The sequence below is a fragment of the Pieris napi genome, chromosome 21, assembly GCF_905475465.1.
Source record: "Pieris napi chromosome 21, ilPieNapi1.2, whole genome shotgun sequence".
NCBI classification, from domain to species: Eukaryota; Metazoa; Arthropoda; class Insecta; order Lepidoptera; family Pieridae; genus Pieris; species Pieris napi.
The window spans coordinates 7,962,778-7,987,986 of record NC_062254.1 but is presented as its reverse complement, the minus strand read 5'-3'; the positions used below and the strand labels follow the sequence as shown (position 1 = coordinate 7,987,986).

The following is a 25,209-nucleotide window of genomic DNA, read 5'->3' as shown; positions in this document are numbered from 1 at the left end:
TTTAGAATTTTCGTCACAGTAGCAGTCCAGGGTGCTAGGATAGGATTAATTTATCTCTATCTATAAGATAAATATTGTTACAAATAGTAATTGATTAAATATTAAGAATATTCTGTATTTTTATTTCTCCAACATGAGAGTTTTTATTAAGAAAATATAACTTACAGATGGATTCTAATGGTAAAACGAGCAGCAGCAGTGATGATACAAATAATGAAGATAAAGCAATAAATGGGTAACTAGAGTAATGGCTTGGCATTAAATTAACGGGTTTCAAAGAGATTTAATTGGACTGCATGTCTGTATGTAAAAATAAAAGCTTGTTCAAAGTAAACATTTGTTCATTGTTAAAGTTGCAATATGTAAACACTAAAATATGAGTATTATTTTCATGATTTATATTATTTCATTAAAAGCTGCAGCTACCATAGTTCCATACATACATTTTGTGAAATAAGACAAATTACTGGTGAAGGGTTCATTTTTATTAATAAGGAAGTATTGTTAACCAAAATATAAGTGAATCCATTTTATAGAAAGTGTTCCACAGAAGAATATGTTTTACTATGTAAGTGTTGTGTAGAGAAACAAAATCTGCAGTGTATGCTTATCTAGAAATCTAGGACAATAATTGAGTCATCAATATTAATTTTTAATTGTATGTAGAATCTTGTCTTTATTTGACGATTATCACCAAAATCAAAAGAAAATATTTTTCCTTGTGATCTTGATTCTAAACAAAATATTATCAGTTAACTATGTAAAATGATGGTAAAAAATTGTTTTATTATCAAATGTGTGAAAGTTATGTCAATAAAAGACAATACTATAGTTAACTATGTTTTTGATATTGTTGGACTTAAATTCCAATATGTAGAGTTCCAAGTAAGTACAATGTTTACACAAATTTCACACAAAAAAACAAAATCATTGATATGATCCTTTTTGGTTTTAAACAGATAAGATATAGGTATATCTGGTTCTAACATACAATAACGTATAATATTTCATTATATAAGTACATATATAATTTTATTGAAAATGTTGAATTTTTTTGAACAAAATTTATTCATCCAGCGGCGCTACAACCCTATATGGGCCTCAGATTGCATCCGTTTCTTTTTGATCATTGTAATGGCAAGTGTCTGATATATGTTATCGATTTTTGGATCCTTCACCGTACGAGCGAGTCTACCAGCCGACTACGTACTATCTCTGTATGAGGCATATTGAAGCTACTGTTCTCAAACTTATTTAATTAACCGTTTGATATTTAATCCCCTAGAAATTATTATTCATTTGTCCATCTAACCTATTATAACTTAATAGCTATAGTATTAACAGGACTCATTTTTGAAGTGAAACTTCTTTAGGCGAATGAGGGTAATTTCTTTACGCATGAAACGCAATAATAATAATATTAGCGTCGAGAAGATGTGCAGCGTTTGTGTCGAAGAAAAGGGAGAGATCGATTGACAGAGAGTGTGAAAGGGCAAACGTAGCATGTAGCAAATAGCTATGAAGCGAGAGGTGGAAGAGAGCTATAGTGAGAAAGATTGAGAGAGAGAGTAAAAGAGATCGAGAAAAAGTTTAGTAGTTACATATTAGAACTTTAGATGGCAATTCTGTCGCATAACGTCTTGTGCAGTAAACTATTTTTTATTTATTTATTTATATTATCATTAGCACGTATACAGTGTGAATATAGATATACAAATACATCGAGTGATCATATGCTGGTACATGGGGCTTTTTGTTGTACTTTATAGCTATATATATAGAGTATTTTCAGTTTTATTGTTTACTAGCCGTTTCGCGCCCGCTTTGCTGGACGAATTAAAATAAATTTTATGTTTCATTATTTTTTTTTTTTTCATATTTTTATTATTCAATTTTCTTAGCGGGAAATATTTCGAAACTCGAGTTTTTAACAGATGTTGACGTTTAGAGGTTCTAGGAAGCCTCCCCGAATGTTTCCGCGGTGAGTTCCGTATGGATAAATTTTCATAAAGGTAAAACAGCAATAAAAAAATGAAGGAACGTTAGAATTCGAAAAATAAATTCGAAAATTTCGCATCGAATGGTGGTAGTTTCATGTCGATACGATCAGTGGTTTAGGCGTGATTGAGCCTCAAACGAAGACCATTTTCATTATATATATATAGATAACTCAATTATTAATACCGAGTGAGGTTAACATATATAACTTTAATATGTCTAGGTTAACGAACCTCCGTACGTTGAAGAGGTCTCGCCGTCAGCGGACCGAAAAACGCGAGTTCCTGCACGAGTACAGAATGTCCAAAATGCCAAATGTGCCAGTGATCAGTGAAGAGCATTTACTGGAACCGGAATCCAGTTCAGATGTTCCGTCTCCTGCCGCCAATGAGGACTGCGAAGGTAAAGTGATAGGATTCCTTATATGGAAATTGTATTCCTTATATGGAAATTGTATTCGTTTTTACAAGAAACTCCCAAGCGAAATTAGAGAATTATCACTAAATAAATTCAAAGCCCTCGTTAAACGTAAATTAATCAATAAAGCTTTTTATAAATTTGACGAATATTTAAATGATCCTAATCCTTGGGATTGATTTGCTTCAGTTCAATTTGTATGACTCAAAACTTTGCGATTAAAAAGAGTAGAGGAAAGTTTCTTGCCAGTTATTCTTGCTTGCTTGCTTGGAATGGCAGCTGGTTCCAAGCGGTGGTGCGCAGAAACTTACAGTTAACGCAAGCCTAGGTCAACTGCAATTATGAATAATATATAAAATTAGGATAAAAATAAACAATTTACTATAGAGGATACTGTAACTGATTTGTTATGATAAATAGAACCCGGATTCGATTTCCAGTATTGTAAAGAGTATACAATGTAAATAAATTGTATTTTATATAAGGTAATTCTTTTAATTGATCTTCAAAAAACTTACAAAATCATTTTATCTACTATCTTCAGGAACGTAGGATGAAAATAGCGTATTTTGGTGATTTGTGATGTTTTTTTTAGTTTCTTTTAGTAATAATCAAATAACATAGAAAATGGTTTTATCATATACGTAGAAGTCTGAAGTACTAAAATTTTTATCAATAATATTAAGTGAGAGCACATAGTATTTTGTAGGTTAAGCATGGAATGCCATATAGGTGACCACGGAGTTTTACCCGGATTAATTCCATTAAAGCGAGCTATTTGTAGAGGAAAACAATAGTTCCAACCAGTAATTTCCTAAGATTGACCCAGTTGAAGAATTTCCGAACGAATTCGGCTTAGGGTCGCACGCACATGCGAGCCTTCTGGCAATGTGAGCGTCCATAGGCGGCGGTGTCACTTCAGATGAGCCTCCTGCCCGTTTCGCCCTGTTATATAAAAAACAAACAAACAGTAATATATAGATTATTGTTAGGTTTTATAATCTACTAGCCGTTTCCCGCCCGCTTTGCTGGGCGAATTAAAATAGGAAATAAATAAAATTTTATGTTTCATTATTATTATCATTTTTTCATATTTTTATTATTCTTCTTTTTAACTTCCCGCTAAGAAAATTGAAAATTTTCGAAAATCGAGTTTTTAACAGATGTTGTTCTAGGAAGCCTCCCCGAATGTTTCCACGGTGAAGTCCGTATGTATAAATTTTCATAAAATTTAATAAAAAAATGAAGGGACGTTGGAATTTAAAAAAATAGTGGTGCGGTTAGGCGTGAAGGAGCCTCAAACGAAGACCATTTTTCTTATATATATAACCGTTTCTGGTTGAATGGAATGCCTACAAAATATTAAATTAAATAATTTTGTTTATAGAACTGCCATCAGTCGCTGTGCCTGGGTTGAATGGAGACAATGATTCATTGGCTAAAGATGACTTATTAGGTGATAGTGATTCCTCGACATCGCAAACTGAACTAAATTCACAGGTAAATACAGAATCCAGAAGTTGAAGTCTGACTTTTGTTCAAAAATGTATTTGATTTTTATATATTTTGATGAGTTTTTTTTTTTTAATTTTAATGAAATTTGTTGAAAATTTTATTTTATGTTAATGTTAAAAAAAATATTTTATTTTAATGTGTGCTTGTATTGTCGTGTGTGTTTTAGTTGTATTTTTTTTTTAAATTTCTATTTGATTTTTTTTTTGAGAAACTTATGCTTGCATTAATTGTCACACATTTTAGATTTTGTAAAATAATTAGTAAATTTAGGACTGTGTGTGATGTCGTAAGCTTGATAAATATAAATTTATCTAGAGCAGTGTTTCCGAAAGATTTTTGTGAACTTCTTATGAAACATATTTTTTTCTTTTTCTAGGAGGATAAAGGAAATTCAGAAGAGGAAAAGTAAGTCTTAATATTTTTTAATAATAATACATAAATAGCCGTGTTGGCTATAATCTTGGTGTTGTTTATAATCTCCAACACTACCAAATTAAGGTGTTCCTTATTTTAAAACGTAATATGAACGTTAATTTTTTTATTTTAGTGTTATATCAAAACGTCGCAAAGCGAATGCAATATCGTCGGATTCGGAGGCGGGTTCCTCGCGAAGAAAGGATCACAGAATGAGTGATTTCGAGGATTCGGAAGATGATGGTTCAGAAACGGTTAAGAGGAAACGGAAGAAAAATAAACGGTTGGACGAAGATAGTGAGGGTTCTGGCTCTAGTGATGGGTGAGTTTATTTTTTATATTAATACTATTTTTTAATCTAAATATCTACATCTTCATTGTATTAAAAAAATAATTGGTAATGACAGCCACATGGTAATAAATAATTATTTTTTATTAACTTAAATTCAAACTTTTTAAAACGCTGTCTAGTACGTTACCATGGTTACAATTATTTATATAAAACGACATAGTAACAGATGTACAGACAGAACCTGAGGATTATATTGAGTCTTACCCTAAGGACCCTTCGGTCCACATTTAGAAGCGTATCTCAAGTCATAATCTCGTCTTGAGCACTGTCAATAAATGGTAATATTATATATAAATAGCAAAAAAGGTAAATATTATATATATAAAAAACGTTAGAAGTTATACTTCTTTGGGGTAACAAGATAAAAATGTTTTCAAAAAATTTATTCAACGTTTGTTGAAAAAACGACCTAACAATAGAAAAAACTAAAATGTTGCCTATATCTAACTTCAGGGTGTCGGTTTTTTGTGACGGTGTGCGTGCGCATCGTAACAATTTACTCTCATCATTTTTCCCTAACGCACCAAAAGAAGTAAAACTTCAAAAACTTCTTAAAACTAGATTGAAGTGTGTGGCATATTATAATGTATATTTTTTATTAATAAATAAATAGGAAAGAAAACAGTTAAGTCAAGCAAATTTCGTACAATTTGATGTCACCAAAGTCCTATTTATAACAAAACTCATCACCATTGGTTCAGTCGTCATATTGCAAAAACGAGTATGTCAAATTACATACAGGAAAAATGGTTTGACAGATTCTAATGCACTGACCTGAATAAGTTATGAAGATTTTATTATTATTATTAAAAGTCTCCTAAATTCGATATAATTGTTACACCAATCTCATATTCTTGTGATAATCCTAAATATACTTTTCACAGCAAAAAGAAGAGACGACGTATAAAGAATATAGATGACAGTGATGGATCAGGTTCGGAAACGGAAAACGAAGGTCGGAATAAACATGGAAGAAAGAATATTCGTAAGGTAATAAATACTTGTGGATGAATGATATGGAATCAGTAAAAGCAGTGTTGGCCTAGTGGCTTCAGCGTTCGACTCTCATCCTTGAGGTCGAAGGTTCGATCAACGGCGGAGCACCAATGGACTTTCCGTCTATGCGCATTTAACATTCGCTTGAACGGTGAAGGAATACTTCGTGAGGAAACCCGCTAGCCTTAGACCCAAAAAGTCGACGGCGTGTGTCAGGCACAGGAGGCTGATCAACTATTTGTCTATTAGATTGACGTTGGCTGATGAAACAGATACAGAAATATGAGGGCCAGATCTAAAAAGGTTGTAGCAACAAATGTAAAAATTAACGGGCTAAAAATAATGTAGCGCCATCTACTATGTGCGCTTATGAATCTCTGTAATGACGTCATACCCTGAAACGCGCTAGCGAAATCGACCTTAGCCATATCGGGGCCTTTAGACCAGCTCAAAGTCGAGTATACTCTGAAGGTCGAAGGATGTCTGATCCTTCCTCCACAACAAATAAAACGATGAAAATACCAGCTTCTTCCTTTTGACGAAATTCAGCGTAGGGCTTGACGAATTGTCAATCACCAATGTAATACTGGTCGACTTGTTCTCTCTCTCTACGCAGAGACATATAAGTGTACTATGGAGAGTGTTGATCCTTTCTACCTCTTTTCATCACCGTATACTCCCTCAAAAGCAACGTGCCTACTGAAATTGGTATCCATAAGCTCGATTTGCCCCCCTCGGCTTGTTTGTAGCTTATACTTAAAAAAAAAAAACAATCACGCCATTTATTTACTTCCACATAATTATTAGGAAAAATTCACTTTCTCGGCATTGATTCATATATTTTTTGCCAAATTAATTTGGAAACAAATCAAAGCACCTACATGTTTGAATAATTGATTTTATTTACAATTTATAAATAGCAAATCTGAATATTACAGAGCTGTTTAACCAGTAGGTTTCCTTTTATTAATGTTATTGTGTTTCAGGTTATGGGTAAAAATCAACTCGAAGAAGCCACCAAGAAAGCGGCCCGAGAGGAGAAGGAAAGAATCGCTCGAATCACAGAAAGGCAAAAATTGGTATGACAAATGTTTAATAACTTTAATATGTGTTCATAATTAACATTTTAATAAAAAAAAAAAAATTTTTTTTTAAAGTTTGGTCCCTGTGGCATTGTACCTTTAACGCTGGCAGCATTTCCTCGCTGTATTGCTATACTTATTCGTTGAGCGAGGAAAGCACCAGCTCTGTAGTCACTGGTACTATCTACCAGGCGCCAACTTAAATATTAATAGCGCCTGTTCGCACGGCCCAAGAGTCTACTCCAAAGGGAACAAAATCGAAGTTGCAGGAAAAACTCTTATATTTGATTTGGGGCAAACGTGTCAACGTTGCCAAAAGGCTTTAAAAGTTGCATATTCGGTGATATATTTGTTATTTGCAAATTCCAATTTTATTACTTACTAGCGGCTTGCTCCGGCTTCGCACGGGTATAAAATATATAGCCTATGTCACTCATTGAAAATATTATTAAAATCGATCCAGTAGTTTTGATTTATTCATAATACTGTCCGTGGCCGCGCGTTAAATTTGGATATTTTGATAAATCGTAAGCGGAAAAAATTTAATTATTTACGACATCACATTAGATACCTCAAAAATAACAGTATTTCTCCACTATTTATTGGATGTTATACATATAAACATTCCTCTTCAATCACTCTATCTATTAAAAGAACCGCATCAAAATCCGTTGCGTATTTTTAAAGATTTAAGCATATATAGGCACAGAGAAAGCGACTTTGTTTAATACTATGTAGTGATACTCTAAGTAACGGCTTGATTAACTGCAAAAAATCTTATAAATCCAACAAAATAACTGGATCGGCTTAAAAAAATCGACTATATATATATCATATCATCATATATATATATATATATATAATCGACTATATATATACTCTCACTTATAGAGTTTTCTCACTTATTTGACTTGACTGTATAGATATACATTTTATTTCTATTTCAGTACAATAACCTGCAATTTGATGAGTCTGGTAAACCTGATGAAGTGGTATTGGATAAAGTCATACTCGATTTTGATCCTGATACAAAGGAACCAACTATTGAGGTCGATAAAGGACTTGTCAGGAAACTTAAGCCGCATCAGGTATGTTAATTATAAAATAAATTATATATATTATAAATAAATAAAAATGTGTGCGTGTACTAGGTGTACAAACATAAGAAGTGAAACTTCTTTATGACCTTATTTTTCGAAAAATGATCTACTATATGCAACTTTACAGAAATTGGTTAAATAAAGTTAAATTAGATAAAGTTTAATAAAAGGCTTTTATTATCATAGACATGAATACAAATACAATTATTTCATTTTAACTTATTACTGTACTACTATGTAGTACTAAGATTATTACAGAATTTCATTAATTGTAATAGAATTATTAGTACATATTACTATCATTGTTATCGTTATTATATATTTTTGTTACTAATGGCTTCGAATCTCTTCGGATCAACCGTGGTAGGGACAAGAAAAAGATGGCGCGTAACCGAAAAATGTGACAAATGTGTGTAAATTTTTTTCCAACGCCGATAAAGAAGTTTAACTTCAAAAAGCAACATGGCGCGTAACTTGCTACAAAATTTCTCCCATACGTCGATAAAGAAGTTTCACTTCAAAAGATGGCGCGTAACGGAAAAAAGATGGCGCGTAACGGAAAAATGTGCCGCGTAACGAAAAAATGTTACACTAAATTTTTTTCCAACCCCGATAAAGAAGCTATACAAAACTAAAAAATACTGCTTATTACATCAAAATAAGTGTGGCGAATTAGGACTTTAGCTAAACCAATCTAACTTATGGTCCTTCAAGGAAAGAGCCTATATTTAAAAGGATGGCAGCGCACTTGTGAGCCTTCTGTGCCAGTATGGGTGTTCATGGGAGAGGGTAATAGGCAAGCCTAAAAGTTCTATTTAAAAAAAAAAACGTGTGGCAGTCGAGGACTGCCGCGGTAAAGCTATTGCATAGCATTTTTTATCAACTTATGCAATATAATTTTTTTTCTTTGATATTAATTAAAGTTTTTTCTTTGATATTAATTCAATCTACCACTCTACCAGACTCAGACTAGCACGCCTATCCGATCACGCTAAACAGATGTGAGACGCAGTATGCGTTCTGTCCCGCTCTAACGCGTATTGGCCGCACCTATATTACGTCATCGCGTGTTAGGTTTATTTCGTTACGGAATTTCTTGATTCGGTCGCCGCTCTCAAAGCCCGCTGTAAAATCTATGCAATAGCTTAAAAAACTATTTGGTCATTATGAATAGGGTATTCAAATGTGTCATCAGAGTATTGAGAGACGAGCTCACTCGATCTATATTGAATCCCTCATTGGCGGGCTTATCATTTGTCAATCAAATAGGCAAGTAGGTTATCAGCCTCCTGTGTCTGACATATGCCTTTTTCTTGGCTATAAGGCATGGCGGTTTCTTCATGATGCTTTCCTTCACCGTTTGACCGAAAGTTAAATGCGCACATAGAAAGAAAGTCCATTCGTACACAGCCGGGGGATCGAATCTACGACCTCAAGGACGAGAGTCGCACCCTGAAGCCACTAGGCTAACACTGCTGCTGCAAATAACATTTCCTGATAATCCTAGCATTCATTGACATATATATAAAGTAGACATATTTTAATTTCAGGCAAACGGTATAAAGTTCATGTGGGACGCTTGCTTCGAGAGCGTGAAACGAATCAAGAAGGGAAAAGGATCTGGTTGTATCTTAGCGCATTGTATGGGACTCGGGAAGACGTTACAGGTAATATTCATGACATTCGATAAATGTCCAATTTGGTCATAGACTATAGCTATTAAGATGAAGGTATATTAAAAATTATTTAAAAAAACAATTTAAATTAATTACTGAGTTATGTTCATTATGAGTAATGGTTCAAAAATTCATATTAAACATTTATAATTTTATGATGAAACCAAATCGCTTTTCTAGGCAAGATGGCGAGCGTTAGTCTCTATGACGTATCACGCTTGTAAACATGTAAACAAACTTTTACGTGTTAATTGTCATTCTCAGACACACACATATATAATTTTTTTATTCAAAACAGCCTTTGATAATATTTAAGTCTAAGATAGTATGAGGATTAGACAGGCGAAGACATAGCATGCTACGTCATCGTTGATACGACTAATCTATGATAGTAAAGTCACGTGATTGACGTCTAAAGATATTTTAATCAAGTTTTTAAAAAAAAAATCTAAATTTATTATTATTTACAACTTATTTTATTTCATATAGCTTTTTAAAGCCATGTTTTATATTACGGACACAAAATTTTATTCAGACGTATAATATAATACTCTCGTTAATTTGTTTTTTTTCTGTCACTAGTAAAATACACGAGAAATTGAATAAAATGAATGATAATTGGTCCCTTGTTAATTTGAAGTTGAAGGAATAGTATTTTGCTCGCGAATATGCGATAATTTGAAGTCCTGCCGTACTTTACATAATTTGAAGTGTTTATCACGCACAGAGCTGTAATTTTTTAAATATTCATAAAGAGATTACTGTACAAGAGGTTTATTTTGTAAACTATATTCATCCCTTTCTCACGTATCACACATTTGACAGGTTGTCTCTCTCACTCACACGCTGCTAACTCATAGTGACCTCACAAGCGTGAATCGTGTACTGGTCGTGTGCCCGCTATCAACTGTATTGAATTGGGTCAATGAGTTCAAAATGTGGTTAAAACACTCCGAAGCCGACTATGAAGTGGATGTCTATGAGTTATCTAGGTAAGACCAACATGTAATTATGTCAAAAAAACAACGCGCTACAACCTTTGAGGTCTGGGCCTCAGATTTTTATATAATAGGCAAGTAGGTGAACAGCTTTCTGTGCCTGACACAGTTGAACTTTTTGGGTTTTTTCATGCAGGATGCACAATGTTTTCCTTCACCGTATGTGCGAGTGTTAAGTGAAATAGAAAGTACATTGGTTTCCAGGGTTCGAACCTACGACCTTATGAGAGTCGAATAATATACATGCATTAATAAATTAGAAATAATTTTAAGATTGTTAATACAGAGTCATTATACAGACTCCAGTATGTCAAAATCCAATACATTTTTGACGTACAGAAGTCGGATATAAGCTACGGTTTCCTAGAAAAGCGGTGCCGTGAACTAACGGCCGTAATGTAACGTTGGGTGACGTATACGTTGTCTATAAATAACATCGAAGTCGGTTTTCTAGAGAACGTTGAGTCTCACCGTAACGTCAAATAGCGGTGCTGTCATTTGCATGCCGTCATAGCGGTGATAAACAGTAGTTCAACGTTTTTCGCGTGTAACGGTGCGCATATTTAATTAATACAATGCCTTCGACGAGCGAAAATGATGAACAATTAATTGATCTTGTTAAAAATCATGAAGCTTTGTAAAATATCAAATCCAAAGAGTACAGACAAGCTCAGATGAAGCAAAATTTGTGGAACGAAATTGGAATAACACTTCAAAAATACGGTTTCTAGGAAACCACAGCTTGGCCACCGTAAAGACGGCCGTTATTAACAACCGTAAAATGACGGCCATTAGTTAACGGCACCGCTTTTCTGGGAAACCGTAGCCTTAGCTAAGTATCGTTTCTGATTTCGTCCTTTCACGCTGTTTTTAAAAATGATCCAAGAAAAATCTATTCAATAATAATATCATTATTTTTTCTTAAATTACAGTTGTTTTTATATGATGTTTTATATTTATAGGTTCAAACAAAACTCTGATCGGGCATTTCAACTGTCGCAATGGTACCAACATGGCGGCGTGTGCGTGCTCGGTTATGAGATGTTTCGGAATCTATCTTCGGACAGTAATAAAAAATTCAAGAAGAAAATGCTTAAAAACTTCCAAGAGAGTCTTGTTGATCCAGGTAATCTTAATATATATAAATTACGCGTCACGTTTGTCCGCTATGGACTCCTAACCTACTTAACCGATTCCAATAAAATTTGCTGTTGCAGTTTGATCTAACTTAAAAGATAGGATAGCTTACATATATATAATTCTACTGTACGTGTGTGTCACTGAACTCTTAAACGGCTGGACCGATATGAATGATTTTTGTTGTATGCGTTTGGGTGGAGCCCTGGATGGTTTACTCATCAGCCCGGCAGATGGCGCTGCAGTCGGTACTTTCATACTTTGTCTAATATCCTAATCGCTTGAAATATCATGCAGGACAACGTCTGTGGGGTCCGCTAGTATTAAAAAAAATATTTATTAACACTGTTGCAAGTATAGTACAATTAAAGTAATTAAATAAGAAGGAGAGCAACGCGCGGACTTATCGCTTTCGAGCGATCTCTTCCATGCTTTATTACTATACTTCTCTCTTTCCGACAAATTGTGTTTATGCTACATATAAAAGAGAAAGATGCTTTTATTAAAACATTTTATAATCTATTTTGTGTAATATTTAATTAAATGTATCAATTATTTTACCGGTTTTGAAAGGAACATTAATAGCTAGATTTACTTGCAAATTTTGTTAATAATTTAATTAATAATTTATTTCAGGACCTGATCTAGTAGTGTGTGATGAAGGGCATTTATTAAAGAACGAAAAGACAAGTCTATCTCAAGCCATGAACAAAGTGAAGACATTACGGCGTATTGTACTAACTGGAACGCCATTGCAGAATAATCTTAAAGAATGTAAGTTATATTTTGTAATTTAGTAATTATTACTATAACATTTTAATAATAATGAAGGATTTATTTGCATAAATAAGGTACATTTAGATTTATTAATTATAAAAAAAAAACCTTTTTGTAGGTAAAACATAACAAATAAGAAGCATTTTTTTATTGCCCTCAAATGGGTCATATTTGTCCCTTTTTTGGTGGAGATCTTTTTTAGTAGCAACACTTATGAAATGTCAGAATTCTATGGAATTAAAAATCAGAGTATACGTTTTTTATAATTGTTGTCAAAACTTATGGTCTAAATAAAATACTCTCTCAAGCTATAACAACATCTTGCCTTTAACAAAATTAAAAGATACAAGCCCATTTGCCATAACTGAATACCAACTTTACGGCAAAAGACGTTAATATGGGAACTTTTATAATATTTAATCAAAAATAAAGTTTTATTTTATTTTTATTTCTTCAATTGTTATTCTGATTTTAAAATTTGTGTATGTTTCTATTTGATGTACATGTGTGTGTGTAATATTATTCTGTGTTATTATTGTGACATGTGTCTGTGTATGTAAATAAATACGCGTTTATGTACGTTAAGCGAGCAGTGTTGGCCTAGTAGCTTCAGCGAGTGACTCTCATCACTGAGGTCGTAGATTCGATCCCCGGCTATGCTCCAATGGACTAACTGTCTATGTGAGCATTTAACATTCGCTCGAACGCAAAACATAGTGAGGAAACCGGCTTGTCTTAAACTTAAAAGTCGACGGCGTTGCCGATTAGATTGACAAATGATTATGAAACAGATACGAAAATCTGAGGCCTAGACTTAAAAAGGTTGTAGCGTCACTAATTTATTTATTTTTAAGTACGTCAACAAAGATTTTATGTAAGAATTACCAAATTGCTTAAGTTTATTTATATTATATTATATTATACAGATTACTGCATGGTGCAATTCGTGAAGCCGAACCTACTTGGTAAATACAATGAGTACTTGAATCGGTTCGTGAATCCCATCACCAATGGACAGTATACGGATTCCACTGAACACGATATCAAGATTATGAAGAGACGATCTCATGTCCTCCACAAGATGCTGGATGGCGCTGTACAGGTTTGAATTTTTAAATTACGTTTAAATTACTCTATCCAAATATGATATTATAAATTGAACATTATAGTATTTGTGCCGAGGTAAACATAACAAATATATATATATATCTAAACTATATAAATATATACATCTGTATATTCAATTTCAATTTCAAAGCCTTTATTTCAACTAATACAAGAGAAAGTTTACAAAATATATATTGTATATAAAAAAAGTTCTTTAAGAAGGTTTTGTTGCACAGCTGTCCTCATGTACAGCTTGCCTTTGTGGCACAATATATATAAAGTATATATTATATTTATATATCTTTAAAATATAACATATATACCTGTGCCTTCGCATGGTGTGATCAGTATTCCCTGGAACTCCACCGTGCCATAGCCATCTTTTAGTGATGGCTGAATATGATTTATAGGCACCCATGCTTCACCAGCGAGAATAATAAGCACCATCTGCAGTCTTGTTTAGGCCACACAATAGTGCATAGTAAACTCTGATTTTTCATTCCGTAGAATTCTGGCATTTCATAAGTGTTGCTACTAAAAAAAAGGACGTATCCACCGAAAAAGGGACGTATTTGACCCATTTGAGGGCAATAAAAAATTATATGCTACTTATTTTTTATGTTTTAACTACAAAAAGGTAAATCTACATATTTACTTACTCAAGTGACCTAATACAAAAATAACAGATTTCAATATCACGAACAATATATCGAATTGACTATAATTATTTTAAAGAAAAAACTTTTTAACCGGATTAAAGTTATGTATTATTATAAATTTACAATTATTTAACATAATTTTAAATTTAACCGACGTTTCGCATGCTTTACAGCGTGCGTGGTCACGGTGACACGGTCAATAATACATAACTTTAATCCGGTTAAAAAGTTTTTTCTTTAGCTGGCATCACTGCCTGCTAATTCCAGGTTATAAAAAAATGTTATGTTATCTTTACTTGTGCGTTTTTTACTGTTCGTGATGAAAAACTAACAAATAAAATGTATGTATAGACTCAGATGTTCAGACTCGTATTGAAATTGAAAAATGTGCCCGGTCAAAAAGATTTGTAATCTCTGACATGTCCAAAAATTATAGCTGTAGGAATGCTACGGAATTACAAATCAGAGTATAGAATCGTTTTTCAATATTCATATGTTTATAGCCAATCCTTAAAAATATCAATTTGTATAGCCATTAAATAAGTTTTCAACGTATGAACAATTATTTCCAGCGACGAGATTACGGTGTCCTCGCACCGTTTCTTCCGCCGAAGCACGAGTACGTTCTTTTCATCACCCTCACGGAAGTACAAAGCAAATTGTATACGCACTATTTGGATAACTATTCGCGAAGGTAAGAAATTAAACTTTTAATAATAATAATTTATTGCAAGAATATGGTACAAAAATGTGTAAGGTTACAATCGTAAGTTCGCATATGGCGCGCAAATTTGTCTTTAAAGGAATTTTACATTATTAGTCATATGAATTGGTCAATTCTTATTTTATTTGTATCGTACATATCATAATATACGTTATCAAATTTATATCAACTACAGTGTCTCACTCAAATAATCATTTATTGAATAATATTTTTTTTCCAAAAGTAATACACCAAGTAGATGTTTAAAAACTCTAGTCGGAAGATCTTTTAATTCTTTTGGTAAATTATTGTAAACCTTGATTGCCATACAAAAGATGTTATTCCTTTCCTGATAACAGAGAATAGGACCAGCGGGCACTTTAAAGGCTTGCAACGATGTATTATAAATATTTAACATATATTTTTTTCAGACCTCTCCCGGGCAAGTCTTCAGGATTCCTATTCCCGGATTTCCAATCTCTTCAACGAATATGGACGCATCCCTTAGTTCTAAAATACAATTCTGAGAGATATGAAATCATGCAACAGAAAAAGGTATTAAAATTTCTATTTAAACATTCGAACATACAAACACATATTGAAATATTACATATAACAGATTCTGTTATTAGGTACATAGCTCTGATTCATTTCATAGAAACAATTTGTTTGTCTTTATAACGTCAAACAAATCGCCTTTTATAAAAATAAATTATCCATTTGCTTAAATTTTTTTTGGCATAAACCAAATAAAGGCCGGCAAAGCACTTGCGAGCCTTCTGGCTATGTGAGTGTCTATGGGCGGCGATATCACTTGACAGCAGATGAGCCTCCTGCCCGTTTGCCCCCTGTTACAATAAAAATAAAAAAAACCTTGGTTTTTACCTGTTTCATGATCTTTTTTTCTAATAGGGAAATTGGTGATCAGCCTTCTGTGCTAGACTCTTTATGTGCCGTGATCGTAGATCACTTTTTTAGGTAGGAATCTAACCTACGACCCCTGGTTACATTTCGTTTCCTAAGCAAAAAGAATACATGATAACAAAATTATGTTCTACTTATTGATCGTCTCATTTTCAGAGAGAAAGAGAAGAAGAGGACTCGGAAGGTTCCCTAGTAGACTTCATTAATGATGACTCTACTCCAGATGTATGAGCTTTGAATATATTTTTATATATACATATATACTTAAGTATAATTCATGATTTAGTATCCTTCGTACAACATATAATACTCAAGTATTATATATATGTTAATATGACTATGTCCGTTTTTGATAACTTCAACATATAGATTTTCCATTTAATTTGTATAGTTAATATGCCTATCCAGCGCTGGTTATGATAACCTAGCTTAACAGCTCTGTAGTCTATTTGACAATGTGAAAAATAGTGTTACTGCGATAAATCTATATAAAACATGACTTAAACGGAATAAAATACAGAAATAAATTTTATATGGAAACGCTTAAAAATAATTAATTAAAAAGAAATAAATTAGATTGACATGTAAAAATGGTTTCAGGAAACGTCAACCGAAGAATCGTCAGATGATTCTTCGGGTATGAGTGATGACAGCCGCAAGAAGAGTAAGAAGAAGAAGTCGCCGAAGAAGAGTAAAGGCCGTTCTACGCGACGTGGTACCCGGGCAAACCCTGGTATTAATTTTTTCAATTTAATTTATGAATATATTTAAAATACCATACCTGATTAAAACGCGTTTTAACTGTGTGATCATTGCTTAATGATTACGTGGAATAGTTATATACAGGCTCCAGAAGATAAACCAATCCTTATATGGAAATTGTATTCGTTTTTACAACAAACTCCCAAGTGAAATTAAAAAATTATCACTGAATAAATTTAAAACTCTCGTTAAACGTAAATTAATCAATGAAGCTTTTATAAATTTGACGATTATTTAAACGATCTTTGGGATGGATTTGTTTCAGTTCAAACAATTTGTATGACTCAAAACTTTCTTGCCAGTTCTTCTCTGGTCCGCTCTACACCCTTGACTTGCGAACTTACTGGTTACCTATATGAATAACGTTATTTTGAGTTTGAGTACATGATGTCCTATAAATCAACGTCAAGCCGAAATTGGATTAAAGTGAAGTTATTCCTAGAAAATTAAAAAAAAAATATTACAAGAGTATATTACTTTGGATTTGGTATAGCAGTGTTGGCCTAGTGGCTTCAGCGTGCGGCAGGCGTAGGTTCGATCCCCGGCTGTGCTCTAATTGACATTCTATGTGCGCATTTAACATTCGCTCGAACAGTGAAGGAAAACATAGTTAGGAAACCGGCTTGCCTTAAACCCAAAAAGTCAACGGTGTGCGTCAGGAACAGAAAGTTGTTCACTACTTGCCTATTAGATTGATTTGTCAATCTTGATCATGAAACAAATACAGAAATCTGAGGCCGAGACCTAAAAAGGTTGTAGCGCATTTTTTTTTATACCACTTTGGAACTGGGACCTCTTTTTGTGTCAACATTACATTGTAATTTTTTAACATTGTATATTAATATAAAGAACATCACATGTTGCTTAAAATTCATTTACTTTTAAATGCTTTTAATAATACGAGACATCGATTTTTTCATTAATTTTCTGGGGTTAACGGCTGTATTCACTGTACTCAGTGTAAATATTCACAATAACTCGTACAAAAAATGTTGGTTTATATCATATATAAATTATAAAATTAAAATTATATAAACTTTATATAGTCTAGAATATACAATTGAAAATTGTATTTAATTTCAGTGGAAGCCGAAGACGACGATGTACAAGAGGTGATAGAGGTGAAGAATGAGAACCCAACAGAATGGTGGATGTCACTCGTGAACGAAGAAGAGCTGGACGATGTGCGGAACTCGCACAAACTAGTTTTACTTTTTGATATTTTGCGGCAGTGTGAAGCTATTGGGGATAAATTGTAAGTATTTTCTATGGTCAATTTTTGAAATGAAACTTCTTTAGGCGCATGAGGGTAAATTTTTTAAAAAACGTCACGCAGATGTGCAGCGTTTTTGTCGAAGAAAAGGGAGAGAGCAATTGAGAGAGAGTGAGAAGGGTGAATTAACTTATAGAAATTCTATTTTTAAAATTAAAATTTCGTAAAGAGTATTTATGAAATATTAGTATTTTAAATTTTATGCAAAATAATTCATTGAAATCTCAAATGACAAATTGTAAATTAAAATGCCAAGTGTTTTTATTATCGAGGAAATAAATTACATTTATTATTTGTATTAATTTTCGACACTTAATATTTTAATGACAATTTAATTCCTAACTTATTTTCCTTTTTCCCACCCTGTAAGTCTCGGAAATCTAAAGTTTTAGATTTGTATAAATATGAAAAAGAGTTAAAAATTAGTTTGCCAAAGAAGTTTCACTTCTGACATGTGTACTTTGTACGCACACACTTTTTTTAATTGGTCTGTGGTCACTTTGGGAGATGAGAGAAGGTTATGAGTTCAACATGTAATTTTTTAAGCTCTTGTTTATGGTCTTTTTTATGAAATACTTGTCTATGGTGACTTAAAAACGATATCTAAGAGAAACTACACTTGTAAAAAAATCTTTTCCTTTTTGTAAGTTGCTTTGCAAATTTTTTTTTAATACAGTTGCTCAAAAAGTGGCGTATTGCAGGGACGTATAGCGTTCGGGATGTGGGCTATTACACACTCGTGCTTTTTCTTTACCTTTTCCGAACTAGTGCGTTTTCTTTCCCAACTGTCAAGATAATGTCTATTAAAAAGAAAAAAACAACCACGAAGTTTTTATAATTCATGCAAATATTTCAAAAAAGAAGCTACTCATTTGTTTTAATATCAGATTTAATGATTTGATTCAATGAGTTTTAGGTTAGGTTTCATTTAATTTCATCTCATTAAATTTCATATCAATAAAAAAATTCTACTGAAGATTTGGCTGTATGGGCATAGTTCCCTTTGCCTACCCAGAATGGGTGAGGAAAAAAAAATCTCTGCTCATATTCTTTTACAGTTGGCGCCATTTTCCAAAAATGTTCTTTGCTAGTTTAGTTGTTTGTTATATTATATATTAAATACACATGAACAATCATACGAAATTAATAATAGTTTGTCTCAAACAGTAAATATGCAACCTAAAACTTCCCCAGTAAGTAAAAAAACTGTAATTTCGATGAATATGTGAATTATACCTTTTATAAGAAATAACTGATTAGTTAGTTGAGGTTATTGTGTTTTAATATTTTATTAAATTGCTTAATTTTTTCGCAACTGTATTAAAAATAGTCGTTCAGTACACGTGCGGAACCATCATTGCAACTTGTTCCGACTGTCAACCCTCACCTTCGGCTACGCCTCGGCTCGGGTAGACATTTGTCGGAACTCTTTGCAATGACAAGCTTTCCGCACTCGTAATGAAATATACTATTATTTATATATTGTTGAAAATTGTGTATGTAATTGTATTTTAATAAATAATTAAAAATTAATATTGTCAAGATTAATAATTATTATTATTTATTAAAGCAGACAAATCCATATAGGTAGTTAGCTTAGAGTATATTAAAATATAAATTTCAAAAGGGCACATGCAGTCCATTGCAATGACCCATGTAAGAGCAATCCAGCATTCCCGCTATTACCGTTGTTATGTAACGTCAATATATAATAATTATTTATTTTAATATATACATTAAACATTTATAATTATGATCATTTACAGATTGGTGTTTTCTCAATCATTGTACTCATTAGATTTGATTGAGCATTTCTTGGGAAAAGTAGACGAAGCCACGCAGGAGGGACGAGTGGATGAAAAATTGGGGGGACACGTTGGTAAGTTTCTTTTGCCAAAACCTATTTGATTTGATTCACGTCGATATATTTTTGGTTAGGCACAAACGCCTGATCACCTACTTTTAAAATGATAAACAGAACTTTAGAGGCTTAAATCAAGTTTAATTTACAGCGTTTTTGGACATTGTACGAAACAAATTGATGAATCTGAAATGTATTTAAAAAGTGATGTTTTAATTGTGGTTTTACAGTATATTTGTTATTTTTCTTAAATTTTATAGCGTGGTAGCGTTTCGTTAAACAAACTTTTATTAGTTTTTTAGACGTAGACCGAACGATCTTAATATTTTTCGGATCGCCCATACGCTTACAGAAAGGGCATTCTGTTATCACATTCTTATGTATTTTCGCTATGCCTTATTATATATCTTGTAATGTTTAAGTAATATTTATTTTTATAAACATATTGACTGCAAGAATTATGTTTGTGCCGTCCGCACCGATTATCGACGCCACACATTAGTTATACATTTTATAACTTGTTTATTTTCTCTTTGTTTTTTATTGGCGGCTACAAATAAAAGACACGTATAAAGTGTATGTTAATTTTGCACAGAAAATATTTTTTGTTAAGTTTGAACGAAAAATAATTCATTTTAAATGTTTAGGATCCTGGTCTCCCGGCGTAGACTACTTCAGATTAGACGGTTCCACGTCGTGCGAGAATAGATCAATTTGGTGCAAAAACTTTAATAGAGAAGACAATCCTAGAGCGAGGTGAGTTGTTTCAATAATATATCCTTTTGCTAAAAATATATAAAATGGTTAACAAAACTTTACATTGAAGTATTAACACTTTGTCTATGGTATAGAATAACGAAGCATACATTAAAATGCCGACACCTAGTGGCTTTTGTTCATAAATTGTAATAGTGATTATAGTATAAAATACTAAAGAAAAAATACTAAAACGTCAATCAAAATTTCAAGAATTGTCAAACTTTGTCTGTATAAAGTTTGACACATTTGACAGCTATTGATACGAGATTGTGACTTAGAATATGGACCTATTATATACAGCAGTTATTTTTATCCAATGGGATATATGTTTAGTATGGCTATAAGCGAAAGTCAAACTTAGAACTAAGCCTGGATTTTGAATGTTAGAATAATATTCATAAATAAAACTTAGCGGTAAGTGTAGACTCCCGGACGTCAAGAACTACATACAGGATACGTAGTTCGCACTCGAGTCTCGATTCTCAATCTGAATATTCAAAATTTGGTTATGAATCTAAAATCGTTTTTTTTTTAAATTTATATCTGAAATCTGTTATGCCTCGCATTGTAATAAAAAAATAACTACATAGATTTATAGTTATAGCTCCCTCCAGAATTAGGCATGGGTACCCATATCTCACAAACTACTGAACCTATTTTGATGAAAATTGAACTGTTCCCAATCACTTGTGGACAAATATACATGTGCGTGAAAGGCTGAACAGACTCAAATACTTTAAACTCTCTAATCTTTTTGTAGTCGGTTAAAAATTAATGTTTTAAATTTTGCTGTATTTTTTCAGATTATTCCTTATATCAACCCGAGCTGGTGGTCTCGGTATAAATCTGGTAGCTGCAAACCGGGTGGTAATTTTTGATGTATCATGGAATCCATCGCATGATGTGCAGAGTATCTTCAGAGTTTACCGATTTGGGCAGAAAAAACCTTGTTATGTTTACCGGTTTCTTGTTATGGTGAGATTTATTTACATAATATACTAGCCGTTTCGCGCCCGCTTTGCTGGACGATTTAAAATAAATTTTATGTTTCATTATTTTATTTTTTTTCATATTTTTATTATTCTTCTTTTTAACTTCCCGCTAAGAAAATTGAAATATTTCGAAAATCGAGTTTTTAACAGATGTTGACGTTTAGAGGTTCTAGGAAGCCTCTTTTGTTTTTATTAGTGGGAAAAAATTTCATAAAAAAAAAAACAGAAATAAAAAAATGAAGGAACGTTAGAATTCGAAAAATAAATAGCCATAAACCATCTAGGAATCGCATCGAATGGTGGTAGTTTCATGTCGATACGATCAGTGATTTAGGCGTGATTGAGCCTCAAACGAAGACCATTTTCATTATATACAGTAGAACCTCGATAACGTAAACCTCGGTAACATAAAAACCTCTGTTACTTCAAAAAATACTATGTTCCCTTCCCATCAGAGCCCAAAACCTCTATAACTTAAAATACGCAACCTCTATAACGTAAATAAATAATCTCTGTATAGGCCCTCAGTAACTAAAAGAAATGTTTCCACAACCTCTATAACATAAAATTTTTGTGAATGAGTCATTTTATAAGAGTGTCAAAACAAATGGTTTCGGTATTTATTGCTTGCACGTGTTTACTAATGTATTGTTAACGTAAACAATACATTACCTATTGTTTGCTTTATCTAAATTCTTCAAAGCTTTGCGGCGGTTAGCTTTGTGACAACGACTTACTTGCATCGTAAGTTAATGTGTTAATGTATTCTCCTCTCTATTTGTCATTGAAAATCAAATCGATTTAGAAACAGTGAATTTTTTAAAACAAAAGAAAATCACAGATTTTTTTAAGTAGACTAAACCTTTAGTTGTTGTTTAATTTTTATGTAATGTAAGTAATGTGAATAAATATGATTACATATTTAATTTTCCATCCTTCTGATGCATTCAAGTAAAAATGGGAGGAAGGGTACATAGAAACATGTACATACCTCTATATTAACCTTTACCTGACATAGAACCTTGATAACTTAAAACCTCTATAACATAAAATATTTTGTGTTTCCCTTGGACTTTATCTTATCGAGGTTCTACTGTATATAGAAGAAATATATAATAAAAAATATTTCATAGTACGAGCCAGTTTATAGCTATGAAGCTTCCAGGCAAGTTTAAAACCTACTTGGGGATATTGGTGGTACAACATAGCCAAAATATATACACAAATTCAAATCACCACTAGTAAAACCCATTCACGAGTAATGATAATGATTAGACATAGACATAACATTTATTACATACGAAAACACACACACATAAACACACAAAATAATACTCAAAGAAAAAGTAAAATAAGACATATCAAAACAATAAAAATTAAAAATTCCCTGATTAAAAGTGATTGGGATTATGAATGAATATTTGATTCAGTTGAGTTGATATCTTATACTAATAATATTTCAATGTTTGTTAATAAAACAATTTTTTACCGGATTGAATTTATGTATTTTTAATTTAACCAACGTTTCGCGTGCTTTACAGCGTGCGTGGTCACGGTGACTGAAGACAATTAAAGGTGTTGAATGTCAAAAAGTATCACAGCTGTAGAAATGAATCTGTATTTGTTTCCCCGGAGTTAGTATCGACTAAAAGATCTAGGGTTTTGGCAGAAATGGCTCACGGTGTCCTCTACTTTCGCGGATTGTTTATCTTGATATTTTAATTAGGATATTATTGGATCAATTATTTATTTATATTAGTTTGACAATTTTAGGCCGTCTTCTCTATTGAAATTGGGGTGTTTTTTTATTTCAATGGCTTCGTGTACCAATCTTGGGAACAATCTTAGTTTTAGTCGATACCAACTCTGGGGAAACAAATACAGATAATACAATTTTTTCTACAGCTGTGATACTTTTTGACATTCAACACCTTTTGTCTTCAGTCACCGTGACCACGCACGCTGTAAAGCACGCGATACGTCGGTCAAATCTAAAATTAAGAAAAATAATTGTAAATACATAATTTCAATTCGGTAAAAAATTGTTTTATTATCAAATGTGTTTAAGTTATGTCAATAAAAGACAATACTCCTCAATGTTGGCAACACTGGGAAACACTTTAATATTTCCTACCTATGACGTTGTTTAGTGTGTACCATATTATTATATTATCTGTAAAAATCTTAGTCCTAACAGATACATGCATTAGAAAAATAATAACATCTAAAACTCTATTTCAGGGAACAATGGAAGAGAAGATTTACGAGCGGCAAGTGACGAAACAGGCGATTTCGAAGAGGGTCATCGATGAGCAGCAGATCGACAGACATTATGCGGAGAACGATCTCGCGGAGTTGTACAAGTTCGAGCCGAAACCGCCTCAGCCGAGGCCCATTCCGCCCTTGCCCAAGGACAGACTGTTCGCCGAAATGCTTAAGGAACATGAACAATTGGTATTAAAAATAAAACTTTAGAGGTGTCAAGGGACACCCGGATGGAACGAAATTCCTTTCGATTAATTTATATGTTAATTGGTATCATAACAGTATGATAGATTTTCGCGACACCAATCTTACGACGAAAAAAAAAAGCCAACATCACGAGGTGTTCTCAGGCGGTCACCCATCCAAGTACTGACCTCGCCCGACGTTGCTTAACTTCGGTGATCGGACGAGAACCGGTGTATTACAATAGCAAATAGCAAAAAAGTGTCGTGACAACTTTTCGTAAGAATTTTTTCCGTCTAGCCCCCTTTCACAACGCGAGATAAGGAACTTCGTTCCAAAAATTATATAATCTCATTCGGTAATATTCTAATTATGAAATGAAATAGACTTTTATTGGCATATTTTATTTACATACTCTTTAAGGAAATTTAAAAATTAAATTAAAGTATTATTCCCCTAAGAAAACAATGCTTTAAAACAATTTTTTAATTATTAAAGTACAATGTATCCCGACCAAGGAGGTTTCAATTCAATTTAAGTACACATAATCTGTGGTGAGCTGGTTCCGAGCCAATAGACCAATAACAGACTTTTTCCATTTTGGCGCTATTTCGTACATACGAATTTGAGTAATATTTTGTTGGATAAAACTTTAGTAGCAAAAGTGTCAAGCAACACAGACGATACCGATGAAAATTTACTCCACCTGACATTCTAGAAACAGCTTCGAAACTGACGAATAGTCTTTTGCCACAAAAATCAAGAAAAGAGTACGACAAATGTTACCAAGACTTTATGACTTGGAAACCTATAGCCATGAGATTAAATAAAGTAGTGTATGCAACTGCATATAATTAGGTATTAAAACACTCATGTAATATTATTTTGAAACTACACTCATGTTTTAATACCCTCTATTATATGACAGTTGCATAAACTACTATTATTATATCATTACTCAAAATTTACATATTTTTAATTTTAAGTATAAAACGTCACAGCAACGGCATAATGTTGTGCAATGTCAAAACTATTTTTATTATTATTTTTATCTTATTTTTTATTATATATAATATCATTCATTCTATGATTATAGATGAAATACTCAAAACAAATATACAAATTACAGTCTCAAATTATTGAAATTTTATGAAAATATGTCTCAAATAAGGCATTAGACATTCCAGCTGTTAACGAACAGACACACCTTTTTATCTATCTTAAGATTACTATAATATGTAAAGAATGATAAAAAGGTA

At 32.6% G+C, this 25,209-nt stretch overlaps 1 protein-coding gene across 3 annotated transcripts in view; it reads left to right on the top strand.

Moving 5' to 3' along the window:
- Nucleotides 1–25,209, top strand: part of LOC125060237 (transcriptional regulator ATRX homolog) — a 34,372-nt gene that overhangs the window by 3,864 nt on the left and 5,299 nt on the right. For 2 of the 3 annotated variants that reach the window (XM_047665032.1, XM_047665033.1), the window contains exons 2-22: nt 2,222–2,400; nt 3,803–3,915; nt 4,307–4,335; nt 4,478–4,666; nt 5,581–5,686; nt 6,679–6,771; nt 7,722–7,862; nt 9,425–9,541; nt 10,376–10,542; nt 11,511–11,674; nt 12,322–12,459; nt 13,389–13,564; nt 14,801–14,922; nt 15,363–15,486; nt 16,012–16,080; nt 16,456–16,588; nt 17,701–17,872; nt 19,657–19,769; nt 20,399–20,507; nt 21,314–21,485; nt 23,744–23,956. In XM_047665032.1, the coding sequence (XP_047520988.1) occupies nt 2,298–2,400; nt 3,803–3,915; nt 4,307–4,335; nt 4,478–4,666; nt 5,581–5,686; nt 6,679–6,771; nt 7,722–7,862; nt 9,425–9,541; nt 10,376–10,542; nt 11,511–11,674; nt 12,322–12,459; nt 13,389–13,564; nt 14,801–14,922; nt 15,363–15,486; nt 16,012–16,080; nt 16,456–16,588; nt 17,701–17,872; nt 19,657–19,769; nt 20,399–20,507; nt 21,314–21,485; nt 23,744–23,956 (2,763 nt within the window). In that variant the 5' untranslated portion in view covers nt 2,222–2,297. Of the gene's footprint in view, nt 1–167; nt 236–2,221; nt 2,401–3,802; nt 3,916–4,306; nt 4,336–4,477; nt 4,667–5,580; nt 5,687–6,678; nt 6,772–7,721; nt 7,863–9,424; nt 9,542–10,375; nt 10,543–11,510; nt 11,675–12,321; nt 12,460–13,388; nt 13,565–14,800; nt 14,923–15,362; nt 15,487–16,011; nt 16,081–16,455; nt 16,589–17,700; nt 17,873–19,656; nt 19,770–20,398; nt 20,508–21,313; nt 21,486–23,743; nt 23,957–25,209 lie in introns of all 3 variants that reach the window. The other variant, XM_047665031.1, reaches the window with a different exon arrangement.